General features: G+C 38.2%; 3 protein-coding genes across 3 annotated transcripts; 1 reads left to right on the top strand and 2 right to left on the bottom strand.

The window, feature by feature from the left end:
* Positions 1-955: 955 nt before the first annotated feature.
* Positions 956-7,453, bottom strand: LOC113148626 (phospholipase B1, membrane-associated-like). The gene is made up of 15 exons (XM_026340384.1): positions 7,356-7,453; positions 5,588-5,625; positions 5,339-5,429; positions 5,160-5,218; positions 4,725-4,792; positions 4,535-4,578; positions 3,843-3,963; positions 3,646-3,697; positions 3,488-3,568; positions 3,152-3,217; positions 2,789-3,069; positions 2,284-2,388; positions 2,083-2,178; positions 1,859-1,930; positions 956-1,775 (listed from the first exon to the last, which is right to left on the bottom strand). Exons 3-11 carry the CDS (start codon positions 5,367-5,369, stop codon positions 2,917-2,919), a joined length of 675 nt encoding a protein of 224 aa, XP_026196169.1. The 5' UTR covers positions 5,370-5,429; positions 5,588-5,625; positions 7,356-7,453; the 3' UTR covers positions 956-1,775; positions 1,859-1,930; positions 2,083-2,178; positions 2,284-2,388; positions 2,789-2,916.
* LOC113148627 (dr1-associated corepressor) lies at positions 7,152-10,897 on the top strand. The gene is made up of 6 exons (XM_026340385.1): positions 7,152-7,357; positions 7,940-8,012; positions 8,386-8,479; positions 8,567-8,683; positions 9,095-9,194; positions 10,464-10,897. The coding sequence occupies exons 1-6, from the start codon at positions 7,316-7,318 to the stop codon at positions 10,488-10,490; spliced, it is 453 nt and encodes a 150-aa protein (XP_026196170.1). The 5' UTR covers positions 7,152-7,315; the 3' UTR covers positions 10,491-10,897.
* Positions 10,898-11,241: 344 nt separating this feature from the next.
* Positions 11,242-17,509, bottom strand: LOC113148625 (activator of 90 kDa heat shock protein ATPase homolog 1-like). Its single transcript, XM_026340382.1, has 9 exons — positions 17,285-17,509; positions 14,881-15,071; positions 14,591-14,673; positions 14,387-14,504; positions 13,498-13,589; positions 13,253-13,387; positions 13,013-13,114; positions 12,831-12,882; positions 11,242-12,280 (listed from the first exon to the last, which is right to left on the bottom strand). Exons 1-9 carry the CDS (start codon positions 17,362-17,364, stop codon positions 12,108-12,110), a joined length of 1,026 nt encoding a protein of 341 aa, XP_026196167.1. The 5' UTR covers positions 17,365-17,509; the 3' UTR covers positions 11,242-12,107.
* Positions 17,510-20,369: the final 2,860 nt, after the last annotated feature.

Genomic DNA, 20,369 nt, shown 5'->3' with positions numbered 1-20,369 from the left:
TTTCACGATGCTCTTCATTCATGTTTCCCTCAGTCATTAGATCAGGACTGCAGCAGCAAAGTATCCCCACACCATCACACCACCACGGCCATGCTTGATCTCAGATCAAGTCCCAACAGTTGCCAGAAGTCGACTGAATTCTTACATTTTCTATTTCTGCTCTTGTGGATCAGTAGTTTCCATCTGGATTGACCGGCGTCTATGAAACAGCTCTGTGATGACCACTGCATCTACTTGAACTTTTCCTGAATGATTTGTTTCTGTGCTTTGAAGAACTTTGGAAGGTTTGTTCTTAATTTTGGAGATAATGGATCTCACTTTCATTCTTTGGCATCTCAGAATCTTGACCTCTGCTTTGTAACTCTACCCAGACTCATGTATCTCAATCATCCTCCTCAACTCCTCTGGCATCTCTTCTTCACAGTGTGACGCGGAAAATGTTGTCAGGTTGCAAAGTCTTCATATGAAGATCAGAAACCATTTAACATGTTTACAAAAAGAAGAAAGAAAGAAGATACTTTCACAGGTAACTGCACTGAGCGTACGTCTACAAAGCAAAGACCAGAAGTGTTTTATCTGCACACGACACAGTCTGTGTACATAGTGTGAACTGCGGAGGTGGTAAGGTTACAGATATTTACTGTCCCTGTTAAAAAGATGTGGAGGTAACAGGTGGTCTGGGTTCTGGTTGTGTGACACGTTTCAGATAGTGTCACAGTCACTCTCTGACCTGGGGGGTGTAGCTGTCTGCAAACAGCAGAACACGCTGCAGCCTGTGTTTTGAGTACGACGAGGCAAATTCGAAGCACAGAGGAGATTAAACATTTAAAAATATATGTTTTGACCTGATGAAGGTTCACGTTGGATTGAAACATAGTCACAAAACAAAACGTGCGACAAAAAATGATCTTCAGAATTAGAAAGTGTTCAGTAAATAAGTTCCTTTATATACAGAGTAGATCTGTACAAACACACTTTAGTGCAGCATACAGGACGATTACCTTTAACAGTATCAGACACCATGTACTGCACAGGCTGCAGCGAGTGCATCGGGTGAGTTTGCTCTTTAAGGATTTAAATGTAAAATATGAAATAATGTTATATTCAGAATATTATCATATTGACTTTAGGCATAAATAACTCATTTCAAGCTTAGTGATTGTCTTTTTAGCCTTTTTACTTATGTTACAGCAGTGAGAGCAGTGTACCTGTTATAGCTATTATACAGCATTTTAAAGAAGAAATAAAAGCTAAAAAATTCAGACATCTGAAAATCAGAGTGTTTGTTTTCTAGTGACACCACAGAAATACATATCTGCCTTATAGATTTTTGGATATGATATAAACTATAATATATTTGAGTCTGATTGGGACCTCTCTCTCTCCATGATTCCCGTTTGACTCTCCACTGTTTAACTGTTTCAAAATCTTTATAAAAGAGGAAAATGTGAAAATAGACAGAGAGTTAATGAAACCATGTTATTAAACTGTTTCATAGATTTTAAGTTAAACTGAGTTCACACTTGTTAAAAACATCTGTTACCACAGCCACATGTATGAAAGAAATCATTTCAGATCCCAGACTAATCACAGAGCTGCTATCTCCAGCTGCTATATAAGACCTTCGACAGGTGAGTAACATCAAGTGTTGTTTCAAACTATAGAACATTAAAATGGAAAAATGCAGAAAGCAGCATCATCATCATGAAGGAGAAATGTTTCCGTGCCGGTGCAGACGATACAGTTTTGGGTTTGGTGTAGATGTAAGGATGCTCCTACAGAAAGACAAATGTGCTCAAAACATTTTTTTGTAAATGAACAGACATCATGAGAAAGTCTCGTGTCACCTGTGCTGTACCTCTGACGGGCAGATGAGCTGCACTGGCTCTAAAAACGTCTTTATCATCTCTTTCTCCTCCTCCGGCTGGAACTGAGGAAACATGTTGATCAATTTAAAGGGTCAGTGTCATAAAAAAGGACGTTGAGAGACAGCGTGTTACCGAGCTGCTTTGACAAACCCGACTTTAATAAAAATAATAAAATATTCCATATTTTACGTAGCTTAAACTTTTATAATGTCACCATGTTGTTCCACAGGCCCTTTGCCAGCTCCTCGTGTCCCTTCACAGTGAAGTGGAAACAATCTGCTGTGAAGAAGCTCAGGTCAAAGGTCCCGTCCTGAAGTTAAGAGAAAGGAAATGTTAGAATATAAATCGTATTTTTTAATTTATACGAAACATTTTAACGCTCTGTCTAATAAGAAGGAGTGTGAGTGTGACGTACAGGAAGTCTTGGTGGTCCGGCGTTCTCTAAATAAGGCTGCAGAACAACAGCAAAGTCCTTTTTGAAGAACCGATCAGTGTGCAGCAGCAGCTCCTTTAATCTCCTCTGGAGACAAAGGAAGTGAATCCTACAGGTTAACAGAGTCAGTGCACTGTATCTCCTATGGCTCCTTTCAAAGGTACATTATGAACATTATCTAAAGCTTTTCAAATATGATCTGAAAGTAAATTTATTTTTTATTTAGTTCTGTACTGCACATAAGAATAATTTCTAAGTACTTGTACTTTACTAATTATATTATAATATGTATGTGTGTAGTTTTATCAAACCTCTGATTTTAATAAAAAGATTCAGCTTTTAAAAAAACCAGAATAGAAGCACGATTGAAAACTGTGACAGTTCAGCATTAGGTCATTTAATAATCATATTTGTTGAGAAGGACATTGAAGTTAAAACACACCAATGTCTAGTCAAGCCGTGCACACGTCACTGAACAAACACACACCTGGAATTCGTAGTTAATCTCAACCAGCTCCGTCAGTTCAGGGGAATCTTCTGCAGGTTGGACCAGACAAGAGCAGAATCTCCTGTGAGCAGACGACCAGTTTATCAAACTGTTAGATCATCATCTCATCAGGCTCCTGCACATATTAACACATAAAATGAAAACGTAAGAAGAAAATGATGAGGTAACTTTTGAAGCTGACAGCCCAGAGTTGGTCTCTCAACTTCTCTGAGAGGCTTCATGGGAAGAATCTGCACCACGTTCACGATGGTCCTGGGAATCTAAAACCAGTACAGTCACCAATCGGGAGTGGACGGCACGACCACAAATAACCTGTCCTGAACTTCTCTGTTGTGAATTTACCTCATTCATCATCAGCTCCAGAGCTTCTGTCATGTGGTGGATGAAGTTGTCAGGCGAGAACAAAGTCTGTGGAGAGTTTGAGCAAAACCATAGAGATGAATGTTTAATTCCTAATAACCATCTTCTAAAAACACTTTAATACTTTATTTATTCATCTGAATTCGAAGTATTCAGTGTGTGGTATTTTCTATGTTTTCAACTGTCTCTGTGATGTGAAGCGGTGTTTCTCCGCCCTCTGTGTTTCTCCGCCCTCTGTGTTTCTCCGCCCTCTCCGGTCTCACCTGTGCCAGGTGTGAACAGGTGTGTGCTGTGTTGTGCACTGACAGCAACACTTACTTTGTTTTTACAGTAGTCACAGATGTCATTCATCCCAATCAGCATCGTCACCACCTTCCAGTCCTCTTGGAAGTTCAGACCCTAGAAGAAGCACACAGGGACGTTACTCTAAGACTGTTTTTACTGTCTGATATAAAAGGTGAAACCTCCAAACTTACGGGATAAGTCTTGAATGTCTCGATCATGTGTGTTATCTGATCCGAGACGTTGCTGTAGGACGACACACACGATGCTGAGTCAGTCAAACAGCATCATCCAATAATCAAATAAGTCACAGCTGAACATGAGTTCTGCCTCGTTCTTCACATTTCATGTCAGTGAGGGTTATTGTGGACGGAGCAGGTGAAGATCTTACAGGGTGTTGTGTCCGGTGACGGCGAAGTTGAAGCCGGTCTCGTTCACAGTTGTTGGGTAACCGTGCATCGTCATCATCGGGGACGGACCCACCAGTTTGGGATTAAAGAGTTTGAAAATATCTGGAACCGTAATGTAAAGTAGATTTACTCAATACTGTACTTTTAAATTTTGAAGTACTAGTACCAGGTTTATTCTCAAAAGTTCAATTTTAAATGTGAAATATCAATCTATCTAATCTAAATATCTTTCATTCTTTACATTTCGACTTCATACTGAGCAGGATACAGCATTTCAAATTTATTTTCAACGTTATTTTTGAAATGCTAAATTTAAAAAATCGTATTTTTGTCCCCAAGGCTTCACCTTTACCACATATCTTTCAGAATTAAAAAATTGGACTTTAATTCACGAGTATGAACGGATCCTATGATCAAGAAAAGTTGGAAATTTTCTAAATTGCAATAAAAGTTAAAATGTGTGATTTGTAAGTTCATGTGAACCTTGATTTACGATATCTGACAGAAGAACAAACAGCTCAAGGTCAGGCAAATAAAAAATGGACTTTTATGCATGTGAAGTAAAAATATCAGAGAAACTACTGAATTAAAATCAACATATTGTTTCTAATAAAATAACATTAAATGAACTTGTTTGTTGTTGTCTTTGATTTTAAGTAACGCAGCCACTTACTTGCCAGTGTAATGACATTTTGATAAGTCCCATAACCTCCAATACTACAGTGAAAGAAAGGAGAGAAACAGCGTCAGACCAATAAAAACAGGATTTATGACGACACAAATTAAAAATTAGACCACGGAGATAAGATAAGATAACATTAAAGGTCTATTAACGGTTATCTTAGGATGTTTTGCTGATTTACCTCCAAGATACTTGTCGAAATTCAAAAGGTATCGATAAAATTGTGGAGCCATTGGCACCAATAGCTGTCTGCAATAAAAAACACACACAGAACTTTTAATTAAGAGAAACATCACAGTAAGATGAATATTTAATCTGAATAATAAAAATAATAGGTGTTTCTGACGTCTTTAATAAAGAATGATATTATTCAGCCTATAATTCCTGATTAGTCGACTATAAAACCTGATGTTTAATCAACATAATGTTTATTATTTGTGTGTTTTGGATCCTCTTCCTTTTGCAGCCTGTACTAGTGTCTCAGTCTGTCCACAATGAGCTGTAATGGTTCAACTGAAAAATCCCATGTCAATAAAAACAAGCATTGTTGCAAATATAATTATTAAATACTTAAGAAACACATGAACACAGGAACACATGCGACCACTTTACTCACAGTTAGTGAGTCTCCCAGTGCAGCGATGACTTTAACATCTGCAGCTTTGACGAACTCAACTAGAACAGAAGAAAACAGGCGACACCAGAGATCAGAAAACCCACATCCTCAGTAGAAATAAACCATTTCAGCTCGGGAGTGTTGTCTCAAGACAACAGGTATGTAAGAATAAGACTCACCTGAAGTGGGGACGGTGGGGGACGGGGTCATATCAGGACACTGAAACAGAGGATGGAGGCGACTCTGGAGAAAGTCTGATCCGAAAACATCCTACGGGAAAAAAACACAGGTCACGTAACAGGGAACATTTTGCATTGATTCAGTGAACACACATCAGATCCAAACTCACTCCAGCTGCTGATATGTTGGTATTTTGATATTTGAGATCGATTGTGCTGCAGTGTTGAATGTGTGGACGGAAACACCACCTGATTGAAAAGTTCCTCTTCTTCTATTAACGTGTAACCTGCAGAAAATGAAGATAAATGACAAAATTTGTTTCAGATTTTGTGTTTTTCAGCTGTGAAACCAGACACCAAACACTAAAAGCTGTAAATTACCACCTACCGTGTCCGTGGCACGTTGCAAATACCCAGACTGCAAACAGCACACAGTGGATCATGCTGTCGTCTCTTCACAAATAAGAACTAATACAGAAATAACCATCTGCTGCTGGATCGAAGCTTATTAGTGTTGTTCAACTTTAAACCCTAATAAATACCGACAAACCTTATCTCTGACCTTTGTAGTCTTTGTGCTCCAGGCAGAGTGATGAATATGTAGTGATGGTGTTTCAAACACATTAAGTTCACATTAAAACGTTCATGTTGTCTTCAGCTGTTCAGCAGTAAAGTGCAGCAGATAGTGTTTCTAGATAGAGGGTTATTAACACTGTATGAATGTGTGCAGCCGTAGGAAGACGTTCCCTAAAGGTTTCTTAAAGACAGGAGTGAACACTCAACACTGAATTTCTCCAGTGAGAACAAACAAGTGTCTTCGCTCGACCACTTTACTGGAGACTGATTAAAAACCTAAAGTGATCCAACAGAGCGAAGCACTAGGAGCTGTCGTCCAGATCCGCCTCATGGAGGCTGAAGAAAGAACCAAGTGTCTAATGAATTTGAAAAATGGATCCAGAGATCACAAACGTTCACTGAGGTTGTGACAAAGTAGAGAATAAACAAGAGACGTGGTGTTGGAGCCGTTCCACTTTCACACAGGTTGCTCTTGATTCTTGTCATGTCGTGTCTCGGTCCTCTTCACACGGACACGCAGGTGGATTCACATCAGAACTTCAAAACTTCTTCTCCTGTTTTCTTGGTGCTTTTAAACTTTAGGTTGTATCCTCACGGAGGAGCCACGAGCTGCGACTCAGACAGTTCAGGTTTCTCCTGCACAGATTCACGAGTTCTGACAAAAGGAAACATCTTCAAGAGCGGTGACGGGGATGACTGAGAAGGACCTGCTCGCTCCAGTTCGATGTGGTCTTCAAGAACCTGGGGATTTAGTATGAAAGCTTTTTTTCCTGTGGAGCTGATGTGACGAACTGAAAGGCTCTGATTAGGTTTCCTCTGTCCAGAGGTAGAAGCTCGAGTCTAGAAGTCTTTACCACAAGTGTTCACATCTGATCCAGGATCAGGTCAACATTTGTAATCTAGGTCAGTAAAACCACACAGATCTTCATCCACAGTACAGAACAACATATCGACGTTGATGTGAATGGAAACAATATATAATATAAAAAATATATATTATATATAAAAAAAATATTTATATCAAAGGTCAGTGATCAGATAGAAACAAATGAGTAAAATAAGTAAAATGTTGGAGTCTATGGCTTTTAAACAGTCATTGTATCAGGAGTGATTGATTATTTTACAGCATTTTTATCAAACCTTCATTGAACCTCATAAAATCAATTCTCCATCATTTTCATGAGATCATTAAAATTAGTACATTTATTATTATTATTTTACAATTGCTTGCCCGGCTGGCTCGTGACGTCACTGTTGGGGTCACGGGGGTTGACCTCAGGTGTGTGTGTGTGTGTGTGTGTGTGTGTTCTTCTCCACGTTAATTCCTGCTGTAGGTAAACAAATGGACGCTGCAGCAGTTTGCGGTAAAAACATGAAAAATGTGATCGGACCGCGAGAAAAATGCCGGGACAGAAGAGGAGATATAACGTACGGTTCCCACCTGTGAGTAGAGGGATTATTCTGGGATGTTGAAGCTGCTCGAAGATAAAACAGAGTCATGGAAACAGGCGAAGAGCTGAGTTCATGTAGCATGGAGGGCAGCAGCAGCTGCGTTCAGGGACCGTCCGAAATCTGAGTGTCACCGCCCGGTAAACATGGTTAGACAAGTGGAGCAAAGCTGAATGATCAGTTATCAGAAAATGATGTTATAAAGTGAATTAAAACATGTGGATGATACTGATTAACTGTGATTTAATAATAAAAAAAAACAAGTAGTTGCATCTTTTAGTTCACATACATGTACATATGATGATGATATAAATGTATATACAGAATATTTAGCTGCACTTTGGGTGAATACTGAATACATTTCGTTCATACATTACTTTATTATTATTATTATGAATATTTTCAATATTGTGTTGATCATTATTGACTTGTATTGCTTGTTATCTTATAGGTTGTGGGGATTTTATTATATAATTTAGATCCAACAGTTGGGAAAACCATAAATGCTACAAACAGGCTAACTGGTGTGTTATTTCTGTGGATGACAGTTGGTGAAATGTGTGTTTTCGCCACCAGAGTCGCATCAAAAAGATCATGCAGAAGGACACAGAGGTGGGGAGGATTGCGATGGCGGTTCCTGTGATCATCTGTATCCTTTGACGCCTGCTGATGTGCAGGATGAGCTGCACAATGTGCACAAGGTTCAGCTCAGTGCTTCACAAGCATACTGGGAGTTGTGTGACCTGCTAACACATGACAAGCAATAATCCGGCACGTTGCACTTCTTTAAATTGTAGATTAGACTGGGACTAGCTTCCAAAATTCAAATTCAACATTATTCTGACCAGAAAACAAGTTTTGGAAATTCACAAGATAAAAAAACCTGAAGTGGCGTCAACAAAAGACACCAGCTGCTTCAAAATGATGCATTAGTGAACAAAAACATGCTGCAACAATAAATCATTTAAACAAATGATCTTTAAGACGTGTGGAGCTGTGAAATCCTGAACTGCAGAGATCAGCGCGGGCGTTGGAGATGTTCCTGAAGTCTCTGTTGACCAAAACCTGTCTGATAACTCAGTCCAAGCCCAGCACTGTCATGTCTGTCGCTCACATGTGAGGATCTGAATCTGCACCGATTAGGAGCCCAAGTTTGTAAAGTTCGTAAAGAGCAGAAAACTAATTCTTCATACTGTCATTTAGGAAGCAGTGCATCGAGTCGGAGAAGCTGTTCCACTTCTTGAAAGAACTGGTGGAGCGAGCCACATCTACGGCAGCCCAGAAGGACAACAGAGGCATGAGTATGTGGCCTTTATACAGGTAGATGCTTCTTTTCTGAATAGTTTTGGTTGATTATAAAAAAAAACAAAACAAAAATGACACCTTCTGATGTTTTTTCAGACCAACCCCAAAATATTCAGTTTATAATGATACAAAACGGCAAGAAGCTGCATTTTCCCACTTTTAGAGCTGGAACCTGTGAATGTTTGGCATCAAAATTCATCTAATAAATCATCACACAGCACGTTTAGAGGCATTAAAAGAAAATGTTGTTACTACAAAATACTGTGCAAATAACTTAAACTTTAAATTTAACTTAAAAGATTCAGTCACTCATATGACAGAGAAACGTTCTTCATAATTGATTATTAAAATACCTGGTGGGGTTTTTCTGCTCGTTAACTGGGATTTATTGGTGCTGTTTTCTGAATTAAGTCTCATTCTCTCCAGAACCAAACGACGCGACATTTCTGTCAAGAAAGCGACTGATGTGGGAGAAATGGCTCCGCGGAGGAGCCTCGACTCGCTCGACATCAACTCCAGCTCCAGTGTACGTACAGAACCCTGTGACTGAAAACACTGAGTGTTCTTATCTTTAAACACAGATACAAATCAAAACACGGATTATAATGAGCTTCATTTGTTCGTCCTAGAGCAGGTTGGATATAAAAACATGACACTTGACCTCTCAACTAAACTGTTCCACTGCAGAGAACCAACGGTCACTGATCTGTGCTTTGATTTTCTCCTGTGCTTTGATTTTCTCTTTGGAGAGGACGGTAGACGACAGTCAGACAGTTCAGAGGTTCAAGTTTCATGATAAGAACTTTTATAAGAACAATTATAATAATAGTTTAATACTTGATTCTTTCAGATTTACCTTTAGTCTGAAACAGAAGACACATTTTCTTCATTTAGTTAATTATTAATATAAGTTTTTCATTTACAGATGTTCTGTTCACATCTTCTGATACAGTATTTATTCTAAATGGTTTGTTTCTCAGTGCACTAACACAGCGGAGCGTGTTCTTTTGTTATTTTGCTGCCTAGAACCTTAACGTTCCATCTTTTTTGATCCATTTGACCCCACACTGGATCAGTTTTACCCCAACGCAGCCTGATTGTTCTCTTGATAAATTTAGCGACTCACGAGCTGCGAGACTTGAACTGAGGACACACCTGCAGCTCCATGATTATGATTTATAACTTATTTGAATCATGTTTGTGTGGAACATAGTTTATAACCTGGTTCTTCATGTGTTATTCTAAAATATTGGGGCAGCAGTGGATCAGTGGTCCGCTCTCAGGTGAGGGGTCCTCTTCTATTTTAAATAACATGCTGGACACAGCTTAGACTTTTAAAAATAGATCAGGAGCCGTTGCTCCTCTTTTGGTGTCTCTCCAGCTGGTGGCGCCCTGACAGCAGTTACTTAACCCATAAGAACCCACAGTGACACAAGTGTCACCACTTTATTTATATAATTTTTATTTAAACCGCGTCCTGTCCGGCAGCACATCATGGAGCACTGGATGCCTTGTTGTGCTGGACGTGTGTTTTTCCCCCGGTGTAATTAGGGTGTAGTATTCTCCCCTTTGATTAGACGTCACCAACACTTTAAGAAACGTGTTCCACATGGTCCATTTGGTTTGTTTCATATCTCACATAACATAAGCGATGAGAAAAGGAACGTTCATATTAGGGCGCTGAAGTTTTTACCAACTTCAGCACGTTGAGGTTGTTAATAACACAGAACTATTAAGAGCTCGAAGACATTCCTGCTTGTTTTTTCCAGTGACTCACTTCCTCTCCCTCTTCCAGGAATCGGAGCTCTACATCTGCTTATGACTGCAGAGGAAACTGCTGTGAGCTCAGACACTTTCATCACGTTTATGTTTAAGATTTGCTGGTTCTGTGTCTCCTGCTGAAGGCCATCAGCTGACAATGTACAAGTTGTTTTGGATAAAGAACCGTTTAAGTTGTGCACCATATCAGACCTTTACCTGCTAAAATAGTTTTTTGGATGAAGGAGTTTTTGTTATTATGGTCTTTACCTTTTGATTTGGAGCAGATGTGTTTTAGGAGGTGGAACTTGAATGCTCTGTTTGTGTCCAACACCTTTTTGTTGATTGAGCAATTTCTGTTAAACTGAATTTCAGTAGCACATTTATCAGCTTTTAATTTGTAGCTGAACTGAGAATCTGATGTAAAGATTTAGTTTCCACCCAGAACTCCGTATAGAAATCACTCTTTTTCTTTTACTGCATTTTGATTTCAGGCTTGTGCTGCCGCTCTGGAGCACTTCACTCTCTGTGTGGGTGAAGTTTTGCTTGTTAAACTTTGTTTCTGAAAAAGTGACCTGCAGCGATCTTTAAAACCAAATTAAGTGCTTATGTGGCTAAATAGTTCCCTTTTGTGGCTTCTATTGTGAGCGTTTCATTTTAAAGCACTTGTGTAAATTAATGTTTTAAAGGCAGAAGGCATTTTCGTATGAAATGTGACAATAAATATTAAGATGTGAATAAATAAGTTGAACGTTTCTGCTCGACAGATGTAATGTGAAAAAGTGTTTCACAGAAATAAAAACAAATCAAGCGCATACAGGAATTGGTTTATTCCAAGAAACTAATCTTTTTACACTGTGAATGGATGAAATTATGAATAAATAGATGTTCTGAAAGCGTTTTTTACTGTAAATGTACAATTTGAAGCCAAATATTGCAAAATGTCTGTCTTTAGTTGCTACGCTAGCTACCTGCATAAGGAATTCAAACTGTTTGCACGAGTGACAATGTTCCTGCTGAAGGTCCGAGCTGATCCGATCACGCAGACAGACACTGGGTTTGTGATGTACATGAAATCAAGTCTGAATGAAACTGTACTGCTTAGCGATAAGTGACAGACTTCACGATTAAAGCTCACATCCAGTAGTCATTCCTCCATCTAGAAATGAAACATGCATCCACGCTGAAAGCATCTCGTCTCACTAGTTACACTTCAAACGAGTAAAAGAAGTAAAAAATAAACATTCACTTTCAAAGCAGTTTTTTTTTCCTCAAATAAAAAGAAAAACATTTATTTTAAATCTTGCAATAATTACATATTTATAGAAGTAGAGGCCAATTTGCATTAGTGGTTCAATAGATTCTTCTTCGCTTTATTCAATCCATTTTCCTTCCTGAGTCCCAAACTACAGGCAAGGTCTACATACGCTCCTTCAAACACCTGATCCAAATACTGAAGGGGAAAATGTAGATTTAAATATACTCAAAACTGAAACATACACACACACGCATACATTCACACACGTGACACATTGGCCTCTCTTATTTCACCTTTCCTAACTCTCGTAATGAGTTGACTGACAGCGGGACATCTTGTGCCAGAGAGATCAATACGTTTTAAAAAACCAACAGCAGAAAAAAACAAAACAAAAAGAACAAACAGTACTACAGCACACCGTCTTCAGAAGAGCCGCGCTCCGTAGCCAAAAGTCTGTTTGATAGCTTCGAAGTAGTATCTCCTCCAGCCTTCTTTTGTCTGCTCCTCCTGGCTGTCTGGGACGCCTCGGCACTCCACCTTCAGCTCTGTCTCGCTGCTTCGGTCCAAGAAATTCAACGTGACCGTGGCGTAATGCTCTGTGGAGAAAAACAGCCACTTTAGCAGTGTGAACTTTAACAAAACAATAATTCACTTTCACAGTAGTATAAAGCTTCAGCCAGACACATTAAGTAGGTATCTTCCAAATTCCCTGTTTGTTTCCTTCCTCTGCAGCTCGACAGGGAAACTGTCACAGGAAACACAAAGAGGGAATTTCCAACTAAAAACACCAACCTGATTTAAATAAGAATTCTGCCCCTTGTTGCTTGAATTAAACTTCTGGGGTTGTAATGTAAAAATCAGATGAAAAACCTGTTTGATATGTTAAATATTCCTGTGAGATTTGTGTAGGGAGCTGTTACAAGGAGCCATAAAGTGACTTAAAGCGCTGTGTTGCTTTCAGATAGTTACAGAAGCACTAATTTGGTGTTTTAGATCATATTTATCTAATATCAGCTGGAGAAAACCGCTGCCTGCTGATGTTTATGTGTCCATACATACTAAGAATGTTTTATCTGGCTGCCACTGTTAGACACAGTTCGCTTATCTTTTAAACATAAGAACAACATAAACATAAGATTTACATACCGCAGGGCCAGTTGTTATACCGCCACTTCATGACTATTTTCTCATCAGGTACCTGGTGACAGAAATCGATTTCATGTTAAATGAAGGTACAAAACACAGAAAAGGTCAAAATAATATGAATAAAACACACTTGTATCTGTATCATCATTTTAAGTTTCAAGGGCAGAAACATTAAATCTCACCAGTTCCGTGAATTCGCCGAAGACATTTCCTTCTAAGAGACGAAACTTTCCCCCCCGCTCTGCATCCACTGTCGCTGGACCGTGTGTGAAAGCCTGGACCATCTGCACATCAGCCAAACATCACACACTGATTAGAGTCGAATCAAATCTTTGCTGAGTGCTGTGACCTCTTTCAGCTCTGAGAACAAAGTGAGCGTTATTTAACAACTGCACCACTGATGATTAACAGGTGACGCTCACCTCCTGGTTGAGGAAGACCCTGTAGAGCTCAGGTGGTGAGGTGAGGAACGTTTCTTTCATGCTGAATTTACAGGTGGGGATCTTGACGCCAGTGTTAACATTGACCGGAGCAGCTTTGCTGCTCGAGGAGGAAATCTGTTCAACAAAACAAGGGAAATGTCTAGTGATGGAAGACAAACACTGATAGTTCATCGGTGCCATTTCTGTTACAGTAAATCATCTGCACAAACAACAACAGCACAAACCTGAGTTTTATCCTGGCTGGCTTTGGACTGTGACGTGGACTGTGGTTTGGCCACACCATTCGCTGTGGGCAGGATCATTCCCTGTGTGAACTCTGAGATAAACAACTTAAGGTTAGGAACAACATTATCTTGTTAATTCCTTAATTTAAATCACTTGCAGTAGTAGATAATTCCTACTAAGAGAAAAAGGTTCAAGTATGAAATAGGACAATTATGGATTTTTAATGCAGTGGAAAATGAACTGTAAGGAGGCAAATATATGTGCAATAAGATGAACTACATCATGACGACTGGAAAACATTCATTCTTTCAAGTTATAGTTATCAATTTATTTCATTGTGGTCATTTAGACGACACTTAAGTTTTCATGTGGCACCGTAGGAAAAGCAAACACAGAGAGGGAGCATGACACAGAACAGTGTGATTCAGACGGAGAAAGACTCAGATCAGCATAGACAAGACGAGGAGTTCTTATGAAAAAGAATTTGCTTCTGTCATGTGGACGTGGTCTGGATGTTAAATCCGACACAGACAACAGATGACAAGTTATAACCGGTCCCCACAACAGACTGAAACGTGTTTTACCACCGACTCAACAGTACAGAGAAACTCTAGTAATGAGATTCCACATTCACAACAGAGGCTCAGGTGTTTGTCAGCGCCACATCAGATGACATAAGAATCACAAAGATGGTAAGGAGCGCAGTTACGTCTTAAATGTACAGTCATGGACCCAATTTTAATGACTTCATGAGTTGGTGCAGACGTTTACCTCTACTGGGATATGACATTCTAGTAAGTGGTATTTGAGTCTGTTGTGGGGACCACGGCCCATCATTATAACTCATAATGTTTTGCTATATCACAGCTTTATTCCCGACTCACTCACCTGTTTTTAACAACCCAACGTAGCTTCCCAGGGCTTCACGGATCTTCTCCGCTCCTTTTGTTTTCATCAGGTTAATGAGTGGCGTATCAGGTTCATCTTTGTTCAACATCACTGAAATCTGGAAGAGGATCACAGGACAAGTATCACCACACTGTCCCCCCCAACACCCACTCTGTTAAATGTTTTTAAATTAGGAAAACTCACATCCAGATCCTCCATGTCGTTCTCGTCAGACAAGTTTGGAACTTCAATAGTTCCTTTATATTTGATTCCTGACTTGGATTTTCCTGGTACAAATAAAAAATTGAATATGTGTGTCAGCAGAGATTCTCATCTTCTGATGAGCTAGTCTATTTCATTATCCACTGCTACAAACAAGCGTTTGTTTCCTATTTATTCATTCAGCTATAATAAACTAATTAAATATCTTAGAAAACATTTATTTTAACTAAAATCATCCCTAAAACTAACAGAAAGACAAGTTTTGTTCTTACCAGTCCAAATAGCTTTCAGGTTCCATTCATAGAAGAAAATAAGTTTCCCCTTGCGGTTGTTAATCGACGCCTCTCCTTCCACCTTGCTGACTTCTGTCACCTCACACTTCCCCTCTTCAGCCTCCACGCTCAACCCGAGAAGCAGGAATTTTAATTTGTCTGATGACCAGTTTGTTGCATCTCGTTCAGTCCTGAGAAATCCAGCAGAGACCAGAGTGATGAGTGAGCAGGTCCACGACACTAATCAGTTTTCTGTTGGGTAGTTGTTTTAATATTGTTTGATGTTTTGTGGAGTTTATTAATGACTTCTGAAAAGTCTTCTAGTCGATATCAATATATTAACAACAAATTTAACAACCAAAAAAACGACATCTTCAGTAAGCGATAAAAAATACTAATCACTATCAAGCAAATGCCATATTCTGTTCTTACTCTTGTATTAAAATCATTTACTTCAAACTTGCCTGGGACATAAGCTTAAATTAAACTTCCCATAGTTCCATCTTTGTTTACAGTTTAACTTTTAGTTGGGATTTCTACATCACTCCACAATGACAACATAACTAATGATGCCAATTGTGACAAATTACCCACCTAAAGCAAGTCTAAAGTTAATTATTATACAGAGCTCACAAAACCATCGATGTAAGAGCTGTTTACTAGGCAATAAGAAGCACATTTATCTATCCAGTGGTTAAAACATGTAAAAACAGTGACATAGCTTGGCCTTAGGTGGATCCAATATGGCATTATTATTTTAGTGCTTGTCACTGCAACAGCAAAGTCACACAAAGCTAATTTATTTGTGTCAGACACTCTTTGGTGGTCCAGACTTTACCCTTCACAGCCATTACACTCACACATTATGAAGTCAAAAGATGAAGGATGAAAGTCAACCATTACTGAGCAAAAGCCTCACATTTGTTTTTAGCAATTTATGATGGCCACATATATTTACTTCTCAGTTTTATCAATAGAACAACTCAAAACACAAAAAGGCACATGTTTTTCAGCTGCTCTCCTTTCACAAAGAGCATTCATGATCACAGCATCCTGTTGAAGCTGCCAGAAAAACCAGATCCTTGCTGGACTTCTTCTAGTCTCTTAAAGAAGAAACTCTGAGAAACCTCTTATCAGATTGTGACAGTTCCCCACTCCTATTTTTGTACCTGGGCTCTCTGGATTCCCTACAGAAGTCACAGTAAAATGTTTTTCTAATATAATGTTATATACATCTTTTCTAGTTTTATTCTAAGACTAGACTAAGAAATAAACTTGTATACAATCATTGACAAAACAACAAATCTTTTGCACAGTAGTGTACCTCTCAGGATGTTAATTGTGACACAGCATCATGTAGAGTGTTAGTTGAAGAAATATATGTGTGTACATTATGATTTAACAAGTATTAGTTTGTTACAGTAGAGAAAAGCAAACCCAATAACAGAGCTCTAGTATCCAATTCAGTTTCACAGTGACCAGTCCAGCTATGACATTTATGAAAAGAGCAGGGGCCTAGAATTACTAATTAAGTGGATGATATAGAGGATTTATATATGTTTAAGACATTTCTGTCATTTTTCTTTGCTGTATGCAACAACAGTTAATAATAATAATTTCAGTTAATCAATAAAAACGTATTGATTATGGTCAAGAGATGACAATGGGTGACTAGATTATCCAATTAGAAGAACGTCTTAAAGCCTACTTGTAAACTGTACATATTTTCCATTGATTATGATATAAAATAACAGAAAAACTTCATCAGGGATATTTCTGTATGTGAAGGTTAATAAAATACTTTATAATGAGACATTCAAACGATGTAAAGGAAGTCCTTTAGGTAACATGCTGCAGCCGGAACACTTGAGATCACCTTTTAGGCACTTTCTTCTAATTACACACCAAAATCTGGAGCAAAATATTTCAAACAAAACTAACTTTGTTATAATTAACCTCTAAAGTCACGTTGCAAATGGGCCTACTTCACGTGTTTAATGCAGGTGTAACAACGGTAGCAGAAGACTTAATAACCATCACAGAAGACTGTCCAGGAAACTGTTACAGCGAAACACACACAGTTAAAATCTAGTTAACAAAAAACAACAGTTTTTAACCAAAACTAACGGGTTGAAGCCTCAATACACGTATTTGAAGCTACAATAGCTAGCTACAAGTGAAGCTAGCTTGACTATGACTAGCTATAAGCTATATTACTTTAACTTCAAATATAAAGATTGGTTTCATTGACACGCAGAATAAATCAGTCTGTGAATAAACTATCAACAGCACCTGACACTGCCGGGGTTCAACTGTTTATATCATATCAATACGAACTAACTAAAAATGTGATGTTAGCATTAGCGCACTAGCTAGCAGCCAGTGTCCTTTCATGATTTCTCACCAGTGCCAGTTGTTGACATTAGTCGCATCGGCTCTCTCTTCTACAATCCAGCGAGGGTCACCTTCTCCCCACTTCGCCATTTAGCCAGCTAAAAAATAAAAAAAGGTTTTACAGAGAAACGTTGAGGGGGTTCCTTGAAGAGCTGCTTCTTCCCGGTGCACGTTGCTTCTAGAAGCCTCTAGCTGCCACTGGCTCTCAGACGCGGTGCCCCCCCGTTTATCCGCCGATCACAGAAATTGCTGGAAACGGAACTTTGTAGAACTATGTTAAAACGTTCCCCGTCCCGGAAGTGGTTTTCTGAAGAATAGTTCCGCACCAACAAGGAGGACTTCTAGAAAGAAAGTAAACAATTTTATTAAAAATATGTTGTAAATAAATATGTTCGGATGCAGTTTTTTAGTGTTTGGAGTTGTCGAACAATTTGGTTCAATACAAACAAAAAAGCTAAATGTACTTTATTTGTTATGTGTATGTAATATTACTTTATGTAATATCCTTGTCCATTACACAATCAAGCTTTAGAATTTGATTTTTCCATGATCTTTGTTAAATTTAAAGTAAACATATATAATATATACGTCGTATAATGTGTTATTTAAACGTTTTGTGTTATCAGGGGTTTTCAGTCCCTTGTCCCATGAGGTTTCTATTGTACTATATAACGTTTTATTAAGATGAGTTATCAGATATAACTAACTAAAGATTTGGACATCAGCTCGCCAATTCGAACATCCCCTGTATCATCAGTTCATTCAATTATTTTAATCAGTGTGAAATGTCCTGGAGAAAAACTACTTATGACAATATGATAATAATCTGTACTGTCAGGATTATCAGCAGAAACAGACTGTTTCTTGTTATGAACATAAGATAGCAAATAGTTCAGCCCAAATAGTTTTCATTACATTTGCAGGGTTTTTTAAATTAAAGTATATTAAAGCACATTTTTAAAGTGATGTGATTATTCATGTATAATTTCAGAATGATGCTGTCACGTCGTACAGCGACATCCTGCGGCCAAATGTCGCCAAAGCAGCTTCATCAGTAACATCAGGTAAATAAACCTCTGTGAAATAGTTAATTTAAGTCTCTGTTAAACACCTGTAGTTCGTAACCCCATCAATAAAATTACTAAAGTAAAGTTCATTAAATCTGATGGCTTTTGTAAACATGATATGAAACCTCATAGGCTTCAGTGGGTCTAAAGACACTGATAAATGTCTTTATAGCAGCCCTAATCTCAAATAAAGCATACTTCTTGATCAGATTCTTTATGAAACATTACAATCACTGTGGAGAACTGTAGGAACTGATCTACCAAATAATTGCATACCAGCTTGTGCATGCATTCATGAGCATCGACATGCAAAAATTGATTAAAAGCAAATAAGTGAGTAAATCAGTAAGATTGATAAAACAGATTGAAGCAGAAACCAAATTTTACACTTGGAAAAATCAAGACGCAGTGGCAGATGTTATGGGATAGGCATTTTTTGAAGCAGTTTTAGATCCAGCAGGAAGTAGGAATGGGAAGGTCACATGGGAAAAGCAGGAGTGACTGCCTTACACTGGGACGTTAAATTAAATTAATGTCTGCAAATCAGTGGAAAGCGTCCAAGTGGAACTTTGATGGCTGCAGTTGAACGACGTGTGTCATTGCATCTATGCAATAAGCTCTGGAAATGCAGTTGTGAAATATGTCTTTACTTCTCTACACTGATCACAATGATATAAGAATCCTGTAACAACACAGGGGCTACACATCTTCATCTCGCTAAAATCAAGCTAAAAGAATAAGAAAGAAAACTTTAAGAAAAAGAGACATGACTGTTGTTTGATGTTTTTTTTTATCTTGCAGAGGTTCTCATTTGTTATCTACAAATACATTGACAGTTACACAGTGATCAACAGCTGCTTTGTCAGGGACATGTAAAAATAAAGGGATTAATCAATTAGTCAATCCACAGAGAATAAACATCAAAATGTGATTAATTTGGTCTGTTGACGATTTCTAGACAAAAGTCTAATTAATTACTGTTTTAATCAGTCATTTAAACTTAGATTAAATTAGAGGAGCAATTACACTTGAAATTGAACAGTTTCAAAAACTTTTTGCAGCTCATTTCAGTTGTAAGTAGGATGGTGGGTGATTTATTTTTCATTGTCCCCTTTGCTAAAGATCTTTGCAGTGAGGTGAAAACGAACAGCTTGTGATGGAGACGTCACATTATTCCCATCACTTAATTGGGTTGAAACTGACCCTGAACAGCATACTGTAGTAACTGTAGCAGAAATCCTGCATCAGTCTCAGAGTCTACTCAGCTGTTTTCTTTCTCTACCCCCGTCTTCCAAATAATTTATAGGTTTGTGAAATATACAGTATCGTTTATGGGAAGACAGATTAAAGTAATTATCAAGAACGAATACAGAAAACCTCCATGGTGGACGTAATAAGCATCACCAGCACTGATAATTATTGGTCATTAAACAAATCAGATGCAAACGGTGGTGTGTGTGGTAGTCTTGGCAGGAGACAGAGAACGTGGCTACAGATGGGAGTGACAAGTTTAGAAAGTTTGGAAAGCGAAAATTCAGGAATAGATAAACACTGTGTATTTTGAATCCTTATGTAGCAGCTGTAAGGTGGCTGCAGAGCAGCTCGGGACACTCACAAATGCAGCAAAGAGATCACATTTATGTTGAATTAAAATTGGCAACACACAGAACAAATACTTCCAATTTTAAAATGACAAAGTTAAGTTTCCATCAAAGTAAAGAGATTAAATTGACATATAGAAGCTTTGAAATTCACATTGTTAACAACAGCATTAAAAGACTGGATCAAGATAAATAAATTACATTCAACTGCAATTTGTAATCAGTACACTGCACATACGATTCAGAAACCACTGTGCATGTCTGTGTCCTGTAAATCATTTTAATAGGCACCCAGGTGGTGAGATTATTGACCTTGTTATCAATACTAATTATGGCCAACTACATTACTATAAATATCTGTCAACAAGACAAAGTGAGATGGAAATATATTTATAAATCCAGAATATTGTAAAGAACCAGAGATCTG

The sequence above is a fragment of the Anabas testudineus genome, chromosome 22, assembly GCF_900324465.2.
Source record: "Anabas testudineus chromosome 22, fAnaTes1.2, whole genome shotgun sequence".
Classification (NCBI taxonomy): Eukaryota; Metazoa; Chordata; class Actinopteri; order Anabantiformes; family Anabantidae; genus Anabas; species Anabas testudineus.
The sequence above is the reverse complement of the archived record's forward strand: the minus strand, read 5'-3'. Positions and strand labels throughout refer to the sequence as shown.